The sequence below is a fragment of the Dysidea avara genome, chromosome 1 (genome assembly GCF_963678975.1).
Source record: "Dysidea avara chromosome 1, odDysAvar1.4, whole genome shotgun sequence".
NCBI lineage: Eukaryota > Metazoa > Porifera > Demospongiae > Dictyoceratida > Dysideidae > Dysidea > Dysidea avara.
In genome coordinates, this window is record NC_089272.1 from 61,203,214 (window position 1) to 61,222,236 (window position 19,023).

The 19,023-nt window shown below is 38.0% G+C and overlaps 1 protein-coding gene and 1 long non-coding RNA gene across 9 annotated transcripts; both read left to right on the forward strand.

The window, feature by feature from the left end:
- Nucleotides 1–1,170: 1,170 nt before the first annotated feature.
- Nucleotides 1,171–6,391, forward strand: LOC136248172 (kynureninase-like). The gene is made up of 7 exons (XM_066039986.1): nt 1,171–1,228; nt 3,175–3,242; nt 3,953–4,027; nt 5,403–5,484; nt 5,535–5,599; nt 6,047–6,222; nt 6,288–6,391. The coding sequence occupies exons 1-7, from the start codon at nt 1,171–1,173 to the stop codon at nt 6,346–6,348; spliced, it is 585 nt and encodes a 194-aa protein (XP_065896058.1). The 3' UTR covers nt 6,349–6,391.
- Nucleotides 6,392–9,110: 2,719 nt separating this feature from the next.
- LOC136239501 (uncharacterized) lies at nt 9,111–11,743 on the forward strand. 8 transcript variants are annotated; one of them, XR_010693500.1, is made up of 8 exons: nt 9,111–9,736; nt 9,791–9,998; nt 10,050–10,212; nt 10,335–10,748; nt 10,809–10,837; nt 10,928–11,020; nt 11,467–11,531; nt 11,591–11,743. It is a non-coding gene; the product is annotated as an uncharacterized lncRNA (long non-coding RNA). The 8 variants fall into 8 exon arrangements; XR_010693503.1 differs by having other exon boundaries at nt 9,111–9,666; XR_010693495.1 differs by having other exon boundaries at nt 9,678–9,998; nt 10,290–10,748.
- The last annotated feature ends 7,280 nt before the right edge of the window (nt 11,744–19,023 follow it).

Sequence of the window (19,023 nt, forward strand, 5' to 3'; positions counted from 1 at the left end):
GTTTGTAGTTGAATTTACTAAAGGTAACTTGTTTGTAGCCAAACACTCTACTCGGTGACTGTTTTTGTACATACAGGTGATTTTTTTGTAGCTGAACTCTTTACAAGGTGATTTGTTTGTAGCTGATCTCTCTACACAATTTTTTGTAGCTGACTTCTCCATAATATATCAGGTGATATGTATGTAGATGAATTCTCTACAGGGTGATTTGTTGGTACTGCTGAACTTTCTACTGGGTGACTTGTCCGCAGCTGAGCTCTCTACAGGGTAACTTGTTTGAAGCTGAACTTTCTACTGGGTGACCTGCTTGCAGCTGAGCTCTCTACTTGTGACTTTTTGTAGCTGAACTATGTACTGTATGACTTGTTTGTAGCTGAAATCTCTACAAATAACATGCATGTGCTGAACTCTCTACAGGGTGGTTTATTTGTAATTGAACCCTCCACAGGGTGATTGGTTTGTAGCTAAACTTTCTACAATGTGACTTTTGCAGCTGAATTCTCTACTGAATAACTTGTTTGTAGCTGAACTTTCTACAGGTAACTTGTTTGTAGCTGCATAAACTCTCTACTGATTATAATTATGTAGTTGAACTCTTTACAGGGTGACTGCTTGTAGTTATAGACTCTCTCTGTAGGGTGATTTGTTTGTATCTCAACTCTCTACTGGGTGGCTTGTTTGTCTAACCAGATAACTGGTATGTAACTGAACTCTCATGGGTTAGATGAACTCCTCTTGGTGTGACTTGTTTGTAGCTGAACTTTCCATTCAGGTAGAATCCAGTTTATCTACAGTGTATACAGTGGCTGGTAGCTATGAAGTCCTGTGCTTTATTCTTCGACAACAAAAACAGCATAAAATGAATAAAACCCATCATTATTGTAACCAGGAGTTAATAACTCTTGTTGTAACAATAGAACATAGTGAAGTAACTATATAAATTTATGTAAGTAAGCATACAAACTGAATGCTCTAGTAGGGTGACTGTAGTAATCAAAAGGCTTTTTTTGATGTAAGAGTGTTTAATTCCACTGTTCCTAGTTATCGTAACACAGCAGTTTCTTCTCTGTATAAAAAACTTGAGTGTGACAAACAGCGCAGGCATGAGCAACATGTAAGAGATGTTGAAATGGGCTCTTTCACCCCAATGGTATTCTCTACTTTAGGGGAATGGGAGGTGCAGCCACTACTACTTACAAGAGGTTGGCATCTCTGCTTGCTGCTAAGAGTGACCAGAGTTATAGTAGTGTAGTGTCTGTATTAGATGCTCCACCAGTTTTTCTATACTGAGGCCAGTCAGCTGTAAGCACTGCTTGTGTGGAGAGCCAGGTCACATCATGGCACCCCAGTGACTATCGGAGCACTTGACTTTGCAATATCTGAGGATCAGGTGTTTCCATCACATCATGTACTTTGATTGGTGTTTCTTATTTTTTCATTTACTTGTTATATTTTAAAAATTAAAATTAAATAAAAATACAACATACTCACATGCTAGAGCTTATAGGATTTGTACAGAGCAATTAAAACTCAACTTTAGGAGGGTCGGCATTGAAAACTAGGTACCAATCAAAAGCTTTTCTTTATACATAATGGTGCAGTGAACATCATGTCACAAGGGCAAACATGGTCTACACTGATTAGCGGTGTGCCCAAGAATTCTTGACGTATCGTAAAACCCCATAAAAATTATGAGTAGCAAATGTGGCTCAAGCTATAACTCGCCTCCTGTCGCTTGTTTCTATTACTATAGACGCAGTTCTTTCTAGCTATACAGGTAGAGGAATTTATCGATCTGGAAGAATTGCATTGAACCTACAAGAATCCGCAGGCTCCAAGCTTATTGATTTAGTGTTTACAAATGAGCAGGACATGATTACTATCCTATCTTCCACCATTGACCACATATGTATACAATTTGATATATTGTGTTTAAGAAGACTGATAACATTAAGTATAACACCAGGAGCAGCATTGACCTAACTCTTAACGATATTGACTGGGTGTCCATTCTAGATCCTCTTAATACCAATAATGCTTGGTTGCAATTTAAATCGGTTATGGAAGAAGTACCTCTTAATTCGTTCTTTCTGCCGATGATCCAGCTTTAAATCAATTAACAACCAGCTTAGAAGCCTAACTCATAATCTTAGAAAGGATTTTGAAAAGCGTTTAGTGTTAAGGTGTGAAATCTAGACCGCAAGCATTTAGCGATACATTAATTCGAGAACAAAGATGCGTCCTAGCATTACTGTCACTGAACTGCTTATCTCTGATGGTTCTACAGTTTGCTGTGACCCTGAAATATGACAACTCTTTTTAATTTCTCCACTGTCTTTACTTGTGAGGATACCACCACAATTCCAACAGTGCTAGTTCTCCTCATGTTGCTGATTCTATTGAAACCACCCCTGCAGTCGTCTACTACAAACTAATGAATGTACAAAATAAATCCCCTGGACCAGAAGGTTGGCTTATATCCATAATTAAATCTGTAAGTGGATTTATTTGTGCCACTGTCCATTTTATCATAGTAGCGGTACTATACCAACAGATTGGAAATGTGCCAATGTAACAGAAAACAAAAGACAGAAATGGATTGTTGGCCTAGTCGACTATCATATTTTTTTCTTCAGAGCTGGCAGGTCTGGTTACTCCAGCAGCTTTCTCAGACCCTACAAATAGCATTGGCTTCGCTGGAATGATGTGCAGTGAGCTGTGAATACTGTGGAGGACTGGCCAGTCTTGTTTTTCTTAATTTATGAGTGATTTGGGTTCAAAATGGACCTTTGTATTTCATTCATCCTCTTACTCCCATTTTATAGCAGGATAGCATTTACAGAATATACTCCTACCCCCTACCACTGACCACCTGTAATATTACTACTAAAGCTGTCCAAAACAGGGCATCCTTTTGGCATCAGAAACATATACACCCACACAGTGACAGCTAATAAATATATCAATACTCAGTGTGAATTTGATTTGTACAGGTTTAGATGCTATGAAATTGCAACACAAAAATTTCCATGAAACTTTAGCCGAGTTTTGTTGAATTCAGACACATTTGCTGATACTGTAGCAGTATATGCATACTGTATAGTCATGATCCATCCTTCATGGCCTTTAACAAACCCAGAAGTATTGGTGTAGCTATTACTTGTGTATGTACAGGTTCACATGATCCTACTGTTGAGGTAGCCATTATGAATGGACTGACAACTAACCTTCACTTGGGAATGGTAGCATTTTATCGACCAACAGCTATGAGACAGAAAATTCTAGTGTAGCATCAGGCATTTCCCTCTGATCATGTAAATACCATTACTTGATTGGAGACTATAATATTTAATGTTGTTTCAAGTCTTGATGGTGTGTAATACTAAGACAGGAAGATTTTCCAACTATGTAGCTGCTAGAAATCATATTTAGTATAATCAACAATGACAAATTTAGTATAAATGTATGTTTTAACTTCTCAGCATTGAGATGGTGAGTTATAAATGGAAATTGTAGTTTGATATTGGTTGTGTTTATGGCTCACCAAAGCACACAACAAATGGGTACCAGATTTACCTTACCTTTGAACTCACCAATATTCAAAGAAACTTTCATGCCATTTAGAAATTATTGCACTGTTATTGTATATACTATGTGCTGCGATGGTGGTCTGTGGCTTTTGTAGCATCTCAAATTAATTCTGTGCCTTCCTTTTCCAGCTACCCACACCACCCCCTTTATGTGACTACTGCAGTATCACGTTTATCGTAAAAATAATTAGGTTAGTTAAATGAAGCAACAGTGTTCAGACCATGAATAAATAGTATAGCCAATATCTTTGCAGTATTTCAGTTAAATGGGTTATGTTGTGAACACTATATTTTATGCTGGATAAGTGTACTGTAGCTACGTATATACTCATACATTAATATTATACAGTGTATTTGTATAGTATGCTGTAGAGTCACAAATACGTCATCATCAATATGACCCTGCTGTCTCACTGATCACCATTGGACCACGACTGGTAAATAATATAAAATTAATTAGGTATGTGTGGTATCTGTAATCAAGGAAAATCACCTGGTCAAGTAGCACCCTAGTCTGGTGGTGCCTGACTCTTCAATAGGAGTGGGGCACCACCAAACTAGTAGCAACCCTCTAGACTACTCACAGAATAAAGGCTTAGCCTTATCAACACTGTTTCACACCAATCAACACTTCACTCAAAGTATTAAAAGTGAACATGACTGAAGTAATTTTTTGTATTGGTAAAGATCTATAGGGACCGGAGAAACTGTCCTTTATAATGTACAGTGCACAGTCCTTTAAGAGGTTCCACTGTTTATACACATAAGCCTTACAACTTGCTATATAAAGATTGCATTTTTAATAGTACTGTATGTGCATATACCCTACCATAGAGAGTTCTCTGTGCCAATCATACAGTACTGTACGTGTACTGTATAGTAGGGACCACAAAGGTGTGGGTGTGGCTCAAGAAAAACATCACCCAAAAACCAGCCTTACTTTTCCCTGACAACAATGAAGCAGTATTGGTTAGGTAAAACTAAGCCCAAGCAAGTGTTCAGATTGACCCGAAACACTTTCAACAAGTAGCTATGAATTTTTTTTTTTTAGTGATGAAACAGAATTTTCTACTGACTGACTGATGCCTTCAGACAAGCGTAACTCAATAACGGCTTAGACTGTGGGCTTTATTTTTTTACTGTTTGACATCATTTCAGCTGGACACATGCCTTTTGGCATACCATAGTACGTACAAAGCATTCTTCATGGACTTACCAGTGTCCTCATTTATGTCCCATTCATCTTTGCTGACAGTGAAAGGTTGGCGGTAGCACATGATGACTTCCCTTTGTAATGTAAATCGTCCGTATTTTTTATGGTGGCTACTGTTATTGCAGAGGTGCTTTTTGAACAGTTCTTGATTTGTAATGCTGTGTAACGGGTTGAACATAGCTAACAATGAAACATAATGGATACCTTACTTTGCAGATGATAGTTGGTAGCTGGAGCACACTGCACCATTTCTTTCTTTTGATGCAGTATGTGTGGGCTCACCAGTCATAATAATTTTATTTTGTAAACTAGAGTAGGGACCATAGCACATCGATAAAAGGTATAAAACAAGATGGAGTAGTACACGATATTAAATCACAGTAAACAATAAGAAGTGTTATATCCCTACTGTGCTCAAGATACCATAAAGAAGAGCACAGTAGGGATATAAAACCTCTTGTTGTTCTGCTGTGATTTAATATCATGCGCTACTCCAGCTTGTTTCAGTACTTTTTATCGATGTGCTATGGTCCCTACTCTAGTTGAAAATTCCAAATTTTGTTGTGTACTTGTTTTATTATACTTGTGGCATATGTTAGGATGAACACACAATCAGGAAAGAAGATGTATTAGCTAAGATATCAGAAGAAGGACACTCCATAGCTTTAGTGCTATTTAGTGGTAAGAAGCCAGCTCATAATGTTATGTAATAATTCAAATTGTGTAAACAGGAGTTCAATACATCACTGGACAATTCTTTAACATAGAAGCTATTATAAAAGCAGCTCATTCTAAAGTATGCACTTGTAACCATATCATCTATAATGAGATACTGTACATATATTTTATATGATACACATGTATGCAGCTGTACAGAGCAATTGGAGTTATAGTTTTGCTTGTATTCTAATTGTTCTGTACAGCTGTATGTACACTTAATCAGTTTGATCCAGTAATTTGAAAGTTTCTACTCTAACTTTTCATATATTGGCTATTCATAAGTTCACAAATTTAAAGCTATAGTCAATTTCTTTATCATTAATTTGGTGAAAGATTGTGTCAGTAAAATGTAGTTAGTGACAATGTAGCTATTATGTTTTCACTTTGTACAATGTCAGAGGTAGAGTTGCAATAAGTAGAATACCTTCAAAGCATTTAATACTTGATTGGTATCAAATATATCAGTACTCTTGTGGCACTATTCCAATAGTACTTTCTGTAATGTTTCCTTATCCTGATGCAGGGCTGCTATGTCGGTATAGACCTGGCTCATGCCATAGGAAATGTTGAACTACACTTAACTGACTGGGGAGTGGATTTTGCCTGTTGGTGTAACTACAAGTACATGAATGGTGGACCTGGTAGTATTGGTGGATTCTACCTACACAAGAAACATGCTCAAGACTTCACTATACCGAGGTGTGTAGTGTAGATGCTAAATTTACTTATGAATGATTAGCAAATGTGTATTTTTGTGGCTAAAGGTTTTTGGGCTGGTGGGCACACCGGAGCGAAACAAGATTCGATATGACAAACTGTAAGTGATGCATACATCTATCTAACAATACAATATATTCGAGGGCTGCAGGGGGCACCAGTTTAAGTTGTGTAAGCAACATTCAAGATTATTATACAGATCAAATTACTTTATGAAGAGTGATTAATGATTGGAACAGTTTACTTACCTCTGTTGTAGAAAGTACTTCAATTAGCACTTTTAAATCGCTGTTAGATAATTCTATAGATTTTAGATTTACTAGTATATAATGTTAATGCATTGATCGGGATACAGGCTTTACCTTTACCCATGTTTAATCGTAATCATTAATCAAAGTGGCATGGTCTATTTTCTGAGATTCGCATTTGTCTACGTACTTTTATTGCAGTCGTTCACCGTCGTGACGAATTAAAACATAAGAAAACATGTGTGTTAAAATATCACATGTTTTTACAGTGCATTCGGCAGTGCATTAGAATTAGAATTAATAATCAGGAAAAAGGCACAGCCTGTGAATCCTGTTCACATACACATAATTATACAAATCAATCATTATAAATAATCAATCCAATGTTCATCTAAAAGCAGTATTTGCAATATAATCTGGCTAAACTACTCCAGTCGCTGATTACTCTGGTTGAAAATGTGTAAGCTTATATTTTTGTGAAAATGTTTTTTAGAACAAAAAGATGCACGCTCAGCATATGACAATTCCCTTAAAGAAGGTACAAGTCTAGTAGCTCTCTTCTGAATTTTTTCAAGCAGTTTCTGATCAGTGATATAATGAGGCCCCCAGACAACAGTTGCATATTCCAGTATAGGACACACAAGGGTCTTATATAATATTGGCAAAGAATCAACATCAAGATATTTAAAACATTTCAATACTGAAGTCCCATAATATGGTTGGCTTGAGCAGCTGTACCTGCTGCATGTTGATGAAACTTGAGATTTTGGTCAATCACAACACCCAGATCTTTCTCAGCAGTGGAAATACAAAGGGGCTCACCATCAATTAGTGTGGAAAGATGCTTGCTACCACAATTCTCAGGCATCTGATGCTGCACATTTGCTGTTACTAATATTCAATAATCAGGACTTTGACCATTCAAAAAAATCAATATCAGCTTGAAGTTGAGCAATATCTAAATCACTTACAATACTGCAAACAATTTTGTGTCATCAGTAAAAAGAAATCCACCCCAAAAACACCTTCGCTGTAAAAAAGGCGCGCCCAAGAAACTACAAGTACCTGGAACCCAATGTAAAAAACAAAAAGAAAAAACAGCTTAGCTGAAGTGAAAAGTAACTGGTAACTTAAAGAGCTGATATCTGAAGCGGCCAAGAATACAATTACTAAAGTTTAATCCATGCAAGAACACCTTGGCTATAAAACAGGTGTATACATGAAAGTAACTGGCAACTGAAATGGCTGATATCTGAAGCGGCCAAGAATGAATGGTCATATACAACTAATTCAAAAATTTAACACTGAACCTTTATAATTCAGCTGTGTTCTATATTCACTCTTGCTGCATCGTAAAGTAATTTCTTTTAACTCTAATTGGCTGGTAATTTGGCCGCCTTTTTTAATAGTCAGTATAATAGAGCAAAAAAAGGCGGCCAAATTACCAGCCAATTAGAGTTAAAAGAAATTACTTTACGATGCAGTAAGAGTGAATATAGAACACAGCTGAATTATAAAGGTTCAGTGTTAAATTTTTGAATTAGTTGTATATGACCATTCATTCTTGGCCGCTTCAGATATCAGCCATTTCAGTTGCCAGTTACTTTCATGTATACACCTGTTTTATAGCCAAGGTGTTCTTGCATGGATTAAACTTTAGTAATTGTATTCTTGGCCGCTTCAGATATCAGCTCTTTAAGTTACCAGTTACTTTTCACTTCAGCTAAGCTGTTTTTTCTTTTCGTTTTTTTACATTGGGTTCCAGGTACTTGTAGTTTCTTGGGCGCACCTTTTTTACAGCGAAGGTGTTTTTGGGGTGGATATCACTCATTTTTGTCAGTGAAAGGTAATTTTTTTGGAAATGAGCAATTAACATTAATGCAGAATATTATCTTGGAGAGTCAGTAAAATCCATACATAATAATGATTGTTTCATAACACCATAAATTTGGAAGTATGAATTTACGGTGTAGTATGACTGTTCTATTAGAGTAAATTTATCTTTACTGCCTGCACGTGATGAATATATCTCATATCTGTGCATGTTAAATGCTTCAGACACCTAATTAAACTTGCAAGTGCCTAATTAGTTCACAGTTGCTACACAGCTATAAATACATTTGTAATTGTTATCATCATAATCATTTATCATGTTATAACCATTTTTTAATATTTTGGTCACAACTTCAGGATTAGAGCAGCAGAGAAAGGAATAGAGGACTCAACCATCAAGACTTGTATATGGGAGATGGAACAGTATTGCGATGGACAATGCCGGTACTAACCCCTCAAGGGTGTTGCAGTACAGTATAGATGCAAGACCAGAGCCTCGATCGTCACCGTCAGGATTGGAGCAGCAGAGAAAGGAATGGAGGACTCAATCATCAACACTCGGGGAGATGAAATAGCATTGCCATGGACAATGCCAGCACTAACCCCTCAAGGATGTCACAGTGCAGTATCGATACAACCACTCCAACCAGTGCATAAGACCAGAGCTCAATCATCACCTTTTGACTGAAATTTTTATACTTGATGAAGCAATTAAAACAAAATAGTTGTAGTACTTATACTTTCCTGAGGGAGCATACCCCCACAGTCTCAGACTCCCTTGCCTGTTAGGCAGAATAATAGGATTGAGCCTTACTACCACTTTCACCTTTATTCTTGGCCTGAATGTACATATCAGCAACATACAGTAGCTGTAGATAATGCTAGTTAATGCCCCTAGGCAGAGCTATAGGGGTGGGAATTTTTCCCTACTATCATACTATCATAGTAGTTCTTCTCGCAGTTCTTTGCCTGGCCATCATCAACTGCTGTCAAAACATTAGTCTCGTCCCCCAGACCCTTCCTCAAGCATGCTTATCACACAAAAATAACTTAGTTTAGCAGTGCACAAACGATTATTCATTGACAGCTTATACTATAATAAAGTACACTTACCGCATTGTTGAACCATGTATACCACCAGATTGACAACTAACACGTGATCTATTTAGGGGAAATCTCGTGGAAAGTCCCTAATTACCTTAAGCGGACACTCGTGATACGTGGTTTTAAATTGAATGCTTTAAGAATGTAACTGGATGGTGAGGCGTACTTTAATCGGCTCGACTTTACTGAGAAACTCGAGCCCCTCGTGAGAAACTACATCGCTTGAGCAACGCTTGAAAAAGTAAGAGTCAAGAATACTAAGGGACTCTATGACATATGCCGGTCTTGATGCTAACGAAACGAGGAGTGAAGTTTGTGCAACGTGTCACATCGCCACACACTGATTCACCGTGTTTGTGCGATAGGGTTTTTGGACCTGTCCACCAGATGTTGAAAGGAAATTCATTCCACCACATGTTGAAAGGAAATTCATTCCAACTTGTGAAGTTATTGGTATACTCATTGTTGGGGTCCATGGGGACATCGATGATCATTTACCAGTCAGCTGTAAGTAATGTCACAACAGAAGGAAAGGAACCATTTCCATATCCCTATGGCATACTGATTTTCCAGGTCAGCCGTTTATGTACACCCAACCACGGAAATGTAGAACTTTGGTTGCAGGTGGAAAATAAACACCTTTTTACTCAGTTACAAGAGATTCACCCAGCTGGGATAAAATGTTGAAGTGAATGTCATTAGTACCTACTTGCGGTTCATCAGGTATTGGACAATTCCAAGTGTCCAGATTATGCAGTTGTCCTCATGTTCAAGTTTACATGTTTAGGCAAGTTCTACAACATCCTATAATTTATTATTATATCAGTGTGGAATAGTGCTTATATAATATTTTTCATATTCCAGGCTTTAGGTGTATTGTATTTAACGCCTGCTTGTTGGTTTTTGCAGGCCATCTGGTCATACCGGTTTATCCACTAGCAGTTGAATGTGATCATGGTACGTACGTAAGTTGAGACCATGCAGGAACAAAGATACAGGTGTCATGAAGTTCAGGTCAGTTAACGTTCAGAGGAATTGTATTATTGCAATTGTTCTTGTTGTAGTTATCAATTATCAGTGACCAGTTTGTGATAGCGTACTTTGTTTGACTAATGACCAAATGTTCTGGTTTACTTGCTTACCCAACAGTTATGTTACTCACTTAACCTGCATATGTGATATATTTTTTTTAGTTCATTTTGATTATTCATCCTTTATTGGTACAGCCTGGCATATTGATTTTTTGCACATTCTCTTTTTAATTCAGTGCCTGCTGGATTGTTTCATCAGAAGATGTCTTTGGTGTTGCGACCGATGTTCCAGGTCAGTTTGCATGTGTGCTTAATTTAAAGTTGACTTCAGTGCCTGCTCATTCTTTTACAGGTCTCGGTATTGAGTGTCATGAATTTCAGGTCAGTTGACGTACAGAAGAATTGTATTATTGCAATTGTTGTTTTTGTAGTTATCAATTATCACTGTATACTAGTGATGTGAATTTGCAGGTCAGTCTACTCAGATGTATCAGGCATAGTGTTGATGGGTTCGAACAAGTATCCAGTGTAGACTGTAGTGGCATCAAGGGTGTTAATTTCCAGGTCAGTTTACATGTTGTGATGTTAGTCATTTTTTCCTAGTACCCAGATGTTAAGTGTATTGTATTTAATGCCCACTTGTTATGTTCTTAAAATTATGGTATATCAGTGTAGACAGTGCAACAGTAAGCCTTCTGTGTTGTAGTAACTATTTGTTTCATAATATTATGCTGTTGTCCCGGAATGGCACAATTTTTGGGCAACCAGTGTGAAGTCCAGTGGTACAAACATTGTATTATGACCAAGTTGTGATAGCGTACTTTTGTTTGACTAATGTCCTAATGTTCTGGTTTGACCAATGTCCTAATGTTCTGGTTTAACATGCTTACCCAACAGTTATGTTATTCATTCACTTAGCCTGGGATATAATTTTTGTTTATTTTGATTATCCATGCTATTATTGACACAGCCCGGCATATTGATTTTTTGTACATTCTCTTTTAATTCAGTGCCTGCTGGATTGTGTCATCAGATATCGAAACAAGTGTTTTTGGTGTTGCGACTGATGTTCCAGGTCAGTTGCATGAGTGTTTAATTTAAGGTTAACTTCAGTACCTGCTTATTCTTTTACAGGTCTCAGTATCGTCATGCTGACATACAAGAAATCATCACTATTGTTGGAACTATTTTTAGTCAAGTCTTGATGTGATGTTAATTAACGTTGTTACACATTGTTGTATGTTTACCATATGGCAAGAAATTATCATGGCCATCATGAAATTTGAATATTGTGTAAGTTGTGTGGAACAACCCCAACTCATGCATGGTCACTGGCAAACCACGAAACACATTCGAGCCACAACACCACGAACCGCATTCGAGCCACAACACCACGAACCGCATTCGAGCAAACCATTACAAAATTTTGTTGCACCATTTGTGTGTGCATAATACTTAATGAAAGCCACAACACAAGCTACATGGTACACACTACATAGAGGTGGTAACCCCTAAAGGCTTGTTACCTTTTGTATTCACCTTACCGGCCTTTGTGGTTAATCTATTAAAAATTACATGTAAATAGAGAATTGAAGAGTATGCTAAAGCACCTTCGCTAGTGATTTTGTTCTTCAAACCATAAGACAACTGGCGATTTATAAACGCTCGCATGGGGTGTGGTACTGAATGGAATTTAAAAGATTTCTGCTTAAAACGCCATCCCTAGGGAACTTACGGTTCAGCACGCTGTCACAACTTGTTTATCAGGCATTAGAGTCTGTGTCCACATCGTGTCTTTAAAAGTTATTGTAGGGATTAGAGGTTTGATTGAAGAAAATAAGCGTATAGGCAAACCAGGATTGGATAATGTCAGTGCTAGATGGACTATACAAACACGACTATGTTGACTGGTATAACATGACAGTAGTTGTAACATAAGGTAGAGAAATAAAGTGAAATACGCCTATTTTTTTTTATTTTGCGATGGTTACTTTTTTATTTTAGCGAGGTCGCAAGAAAACTATGATGACGACTCCTAAAGATTTTTTTATCACGTAACGCAATACAAATCTATTGAGAGATGTTGCATAATTTAGGACTAATATTGTGAAACCGGCCCTACACGTAAATAACTCACAGTAGTGGCCGCGCGTCTTTTAATTGGGCGTGCGCTTTGTAGTTTCTTGGCCGCGCGACTCATTACCGTGAGTCTTGATATAAGTAGGCATTCCAGCCCGATTTTTAAATTTTGGAAAACAGGCTTTTTATATGCTCAATAGATAGAGTATTGATTGCCGATCTCAGAAATATATAGTTTGTTAGGTTGGAATTAGCTACTTTGGCATGCACAATACTTAAAAACTGAAAAAAGGTACATTTTTCTCCAGGGCTCCCCATACATTTTAAAGGGAAAAATGGCACAATTGAATCAGGAAGCCATCTAGCAATCTGGACTATCTTGAAACTGCAGTTGCTTCTAGCTGCAAGTTTGTACATGTAATGAGAGTAACTTCAGGTCTTATTGGATCTCAGCAATCTTTGTATACTTTGTGGTGACCAAATATGCTTCACCTATTGCACACTTCTCAATACAATGGTGTATACCTATAGGCAAGTGCAGCTATCTCAAGTTGGTAAAAACATCAAGTTAACAACTTAAAAATTTTGATTGATAACTTTTATTCTTAATGTAATTGTTTATTGTAATGAGCAGGACTCACAGGCATAATGCCTTTTTCTCTGTATTTAATAATAATAATAATAATAAAAAGGTAAACAACTAAAGTGGAGGTGCCACAATGATGCAACAATACCTAAGGTGGAGTTGTGGTTTCAATTATGGCATTGTTTTGCCGACTTTGAAGTGGTGTATACTTTTGAGCTGATGACACAGCCATCAGAAGAGCTGAAAATCGCTAACCCGAGCAAAGTAACTACGCACTTTAAAGTAAGCACCAGTGACTACCTTCCACCCGACAGTATATTTTTAAAAGTATTCTATATACATTACAAGATTTGAAAAGATTACAAAACAACACAAAACTTACTTATATGTAACGCGCACGATAAAACTAAGATTTTCATGATGATCAGCGTGTGGACAAACCCCACAGCGATTTTCATCCTCATTGGAGGTCGGACGACGGAGCACTCCCAAGTTAAACACGAGTTGTTATTTTGTGCCAGGGTTCTATTGGGGAATATACGGAGAATTTTTTAATTAAAAAAATCTCGGATACTGGAATGCCTATAAGTGGCATCTTGATCCCAGGGTGGCGCTTATCAATTAGATCATAAGCGCCACCCTAGATTAAACCATAGGTCTATTAAACGATGCTCCTGCCGAGCGATGTCTGACTACTAATGTGTATGTTTAATACGTTCAGGTACTCTCGATGGAGAAACCCGTGGAAACTCTATTTCGCATATCAAAGGAGAGAAATCTCGCCATAATTGAGGAAGCATTCGCCAGGCACTTAGATGAACATGACGAACTTAGTCATCTACGAAAGCACTTTCACACACCACGTGTGTCAGAACTACTGGAGGAGTCCGTCGATTGCGAGGATCTGAATAAAGTCACACAAGGTTTGTCGTGTTGTGGTGCTATGGTTAACAAATTCTTCTCGTCATGTCACTGAAGCTTTGCACATACCAGATCCCCGTACATGACTGTAATGACTTTAGAAGAGCGCTTGGTAGCTATTGTCCTATTGACTGTATAGTGCATTTATCAATGTGAAGCCCCACCCCCACTACAAACAATAAGGGAATTACATGCAGCAGCTTACAAGGGCAAAAGCCACACCTCTGATCTGTTGCTCTAGGCCTCTATAATATTATTCTGCATGTTGTTTCAATATAATCAGGACCTTGATATTATGAGATCTGTTCAGAAACACTTGGAACGCTCAATTGGTTATCAAAATAAGGTGACTAGCTAGATCCCCTGCACTAACGACAATCCATTTCTATAAATGTAGCTATAGTATATGTACATGTTGAGCTGATCATGAGTCCTCAAAAATATGTAATGACTCATGGATGGAATAACACAAATTCTTGATTTCTTGGCTCATTTGTACGTAGTACTGCTTGACCTGTTAAATTATGTTTCTTAAAAACAGTCAAAATTCAAGTGTCTGGCACTTTATTTACAAGCTTTCACAATACATTGCTACAGGAAGCTGTAAAAATACACTCCCATGTACACATTTCTGGGGGCATACACAGCTGATGTCGCATTAATCTGGCTTTGTATGTTCATTGGCAGCTCATACAAATTCTGAGGTGCAAACAAGTTTGAGGTAATTGGTCTCAGTGGACTAGTTAGACTATGTGTTTGTTGGGAAGCTGCTGGAATCAAGGGAGGTGGCCCCATGTTGGTATTGTACACCATGGTTGTCATTGGAAGGGATGGCATTATTTCTTGTGAACTGCACATCGCTAGCGCTGTAATACTATTTGTTGTAACATGTAAGTTTGTAATTACCGGTTGAGTGGTAGTGCTTGATGTTACAGCAGGGAGTGTATTATCACTACTAGATGTTGTTATAGTACTCACTAATACTGATTCCACTGTACCTGTATACAATTACATCATGCTATTCTAATTAAAGTTCCTACTATATAACTATGTTCTATAGAGTAAGCCACCAATGTTCGACCGCCATCGGTTCGGATGCAATTTTTTTAAACCCGCAAAGAAAATTTCTGCTCTTGCTATGCCTTTGGAGAGATCTAGGCCATAAACTCTTGCATGCAAAAATTCAGACCTGCAGCTTTCTTCGTCTTGATGCAGGAGCTGTAAAAGTGACCTGTCTGAATGTTCTCAATTCTCGGACAAAAATATGTATTATCGGTTGAGTGGCACTGCTTGCAATACTTGAAGCTAATCAAGTCTTTCTTTGCTTGATATGAAAGAGCAACTCTTATACTTTCCAAATATATGCAGATATTTGGCTTATAATGACTGAATTACAGAGCTCCAAAGTCACCTCTGTCGTGCAATCTTAAATTCGGTCACATGTGAAGCTCGTGCAAATCAAATAGCTACCTATATCAAATTCAAAGCTGTTTTTATTAACATTGAGAGCATCAGCTACTGTTCAATAGTAAATAGATACATGCACGATGACTGCACCTTGATTTTTGCCTGAATAGCTACATTGCATTTAGGCTTCTCTGACAGTAGCAGCCTAGCTACTGCACACAGCACACATATACACAATCCAAATTCACTTAAATGGGGTTTTGACTATCCCCTGTCTTAAATATGTCAAAAGTTTCTCTTCAAAACTTCCAGGGCATTAGCCAGATCGAAATACTCTAATAGAGCAGTCATTTGATCAGCCAATGTATTATTACATGTAATCAGTATCTAATCAAAAACAGCCAAGCTGTAAAAAAAGATGCGGCCCCCAAAAAGGCCATGGTGAAAAAAGATGTGAAATCCAAGGTGGTGGCCAAGAAATGGCTGTGGTGGTAGGTTAATGGCAAAAATTTTAATTATGACAATTCAGGTGAATTTGCATTGCCTCCTCCACTAGGATTCTGCACCAAATTCACCTGAATTGTCATAATTAAAATTTTTGCCATTAACCTACCATCACAGCCATTTCTTGGCCGCCACCTTGGATTTCACATCTTTTTTCACCATGGGGCCGCACCTTTTTTTACAGCTTGGTTGTTTTTGATTAGATATCACTTCTTTTTGTATTTGTATATTGCAAAGCCAGCCATATTGGGGCTTTTTTATCATTTACCACAGGAAGAAGAAAAGAACATGAAGATGATTTTTAATACTTCAACTATTTTTGATTCTATTATATAGTAATTATACAAATTATATACATATATTTATTAAATGCCAATTATTCCCCACAGGATAATTTCTTTGCAGCTGATCTCTCTACTGGGTGGCTTGAAATGTAGCTGAACTACAGGATGGTTTCTTTGTAGCTGACCTCTCTACAAGGTGACTTGTTTCTAGCTCATCTCTCTATAAAGTGGTTTGTTTGTAGCTGAACTCTCTGCAAGGTAATTTGATTGTAGCCGAGCTTTCTACAGGCTTCTTTCTAGCTAATCTCTATATAGGGTAACCTGAACTTTCTACAGAGCGGGTTCTTTGGAGCTGAACTCGCAATATGACTTCCTCTAGTTGATCTCTCTACAATGTGACTTGTATCTAGCTGAACTATCTACAGGATGATCTGTTTGTAACTGAAATCTCTACAGGGTGACTTGTTTCTAGCTGATCTCTCTATAGAGTGATATGTTTCTAGCAGAACTCTCTACAGAGTGTGTTCTTTGTAGCTGAACTCTCTACAAGGTGACTTCTTCTAGCTGAACTCTCTACAAGGTGAGTTCTTCTAGCTGATCTCTCTATAGGGTGACCTGATCTCTCTGTACGGTGACTTTTATCTAGCTGAACACTCTACAGGGTGATTTGTTTGTAGCTGAACTCTCTACAGGATGGTTTCTTTGTAGCTGAACTCTCTACAAGGTGACTTGATCTCTCTAGATGGTGACGTCTTCTAGCTGATCTCTCTACAGGGTGACTTGTATAACTGAACTATCTACAGGGTGATCTGTTCATAGCTGAACTCTCTACATGGTGATTTGTTTGAAGCTGAACTCTCTACAGGATGATTTCTTTGTAGCTGGTCTCTACAAGGCGACTTCTGCTACTACAGGGTGACTTGTATCTATAGCTGAACTATCTACAGGATGATCTGTTTGTAGCTGAAATCTCTACAGGGTAATTTGTTTGTAGCTGAATTCTCTACAGGGTGACTTGTTTCTAGCTGATCTCTCTATAGGGTCACTTGTTTCTAGCTGAACTCTCTGTTCTGTGTAGCTGAACTCTCTACAAGGTGACTTCTTCTAGCTGACCTCTCTATAGGGTGACCTGATCACTCTGCAGGGTGACTTTTATCTTGCTGAACTCTCTACAGGGTGATTTATTTGTATCAAAACTATCTACAGGGTGATTTTTTTATACCTGAACTTTCCACAGGATGATTTGTTTGTAGCTGAACTCTCTACAGGGTAATCTAATCTCTCTACAGGGGGTGATTTGTTTGTAACTGATATCTCTCCAGGTAGATTTATTTGTAGCTTAACTCTCTACAAGGTGATTTATTTGTAGCTGAACTCTCTACAGGGTGATGTGTTTTTAGCTGATCTCTCTACAGGTTGATTTGTTTGTAGCTGAACTCTCTACAGGGTGATTTGTTTGCAGCTGAACTCTCTACAGGGTGATTTGTTTGTAGGTGAACTCTCTACAGGATGGTTTCTTTGTTACTGAACTCTCTACAAGGCAACTTTTTTCTAGCTGATCTCTCTACAAGGTGACTTCCTCTAGCTGATCTCTCTATAGGGTGACTTGTATCTAGCTGAACTATCTACAGGATGACCTGTTTGTTGCTGAAATCTCTACAGGGTGACTTGTTTCTAGCTGATCTCTCTATAGGGTAACTTGTTTCTAGCTGAACTCTCTACAGAGTGATCTGCTCATAGCTGAACTCTCTACAGGTTGATTTGTTTGTAGCTGAAATCTCGTTTCAAACTGATTTCACTGTAGGGTAACTTGTTTGTAGCTGAACTCTCTACAGGATGGTTTCTCTGTAGCTGAACTCTCTACAGAGTGATTTGTTTTGTAGCTGAACTGTATATAGGGTGATTTGTTTGTACCTGAACTTTCTACAGGGTGATTTGTTTATAGCTGAACGCTCTGCAGGGTGATTTGTTTGTAGTTGATCTCCCTGCAGTGTTATTTGCAGCTGAGATCTCTACAGGGTAACTTCTTCTAGCTGAGCTCTCTCTTGTTTCTAGCTGATCTCTCTACAGAGTAACTTGTTTGTATAGCTGAACTCTTTACAGAGTGGTATTTTGGTTGCTGAACTCTCTACACAGTGACTTGTTTGTAGCAAAATTCTTGACTTGTTTGTAGCTGAATTCTCTACAGAGTGACTTACTTGTAGCTGAACACTGTATAAACTATAAAGTGACTTGTCTGTAGCTGAACTCTCTTCAGGGTTATTTGTTTGCAGGTGATCTCTATAGGGTAACTTGTTTGTATAGATGAACTCCCTACAGAATAACTTACAATGTAATAGAATTCTACAATGGAGTAAATAAATTTGCTGAGAAACTTTTGACATTTTTAAGAGATGGGATAGTCAGAACCCCATTTAAGTGGATTTATTAAATGCTATCCCACTAGGGACCTGTGAGAAGGCTATAAAGCCTGTGAATACAGGGGCTGAAACATGTAACTAAAACGTTGAAGAATGCAGAAAAATCCCAGACCCAGCGGTGACTTGATCCCCCGCAACATGCAGTCTAGGCACGCGCCAGAGGAGCCACAGCAGCTGGGATCTGTGATCTTCTCTGCATTCAACCTCTACTTAATCATTGACTTCTCGCCATCAAGGGGGTTTTATTAAATGCTATCCCACTAGGGACATGTGAGAAGGCTATAAAGCCTGTGAATACAGGGAGTCTGAAACATGTAACTAAAACGTTGAAGAATTTGGATTGTGTATATGCGTGCTGGGTGCAGT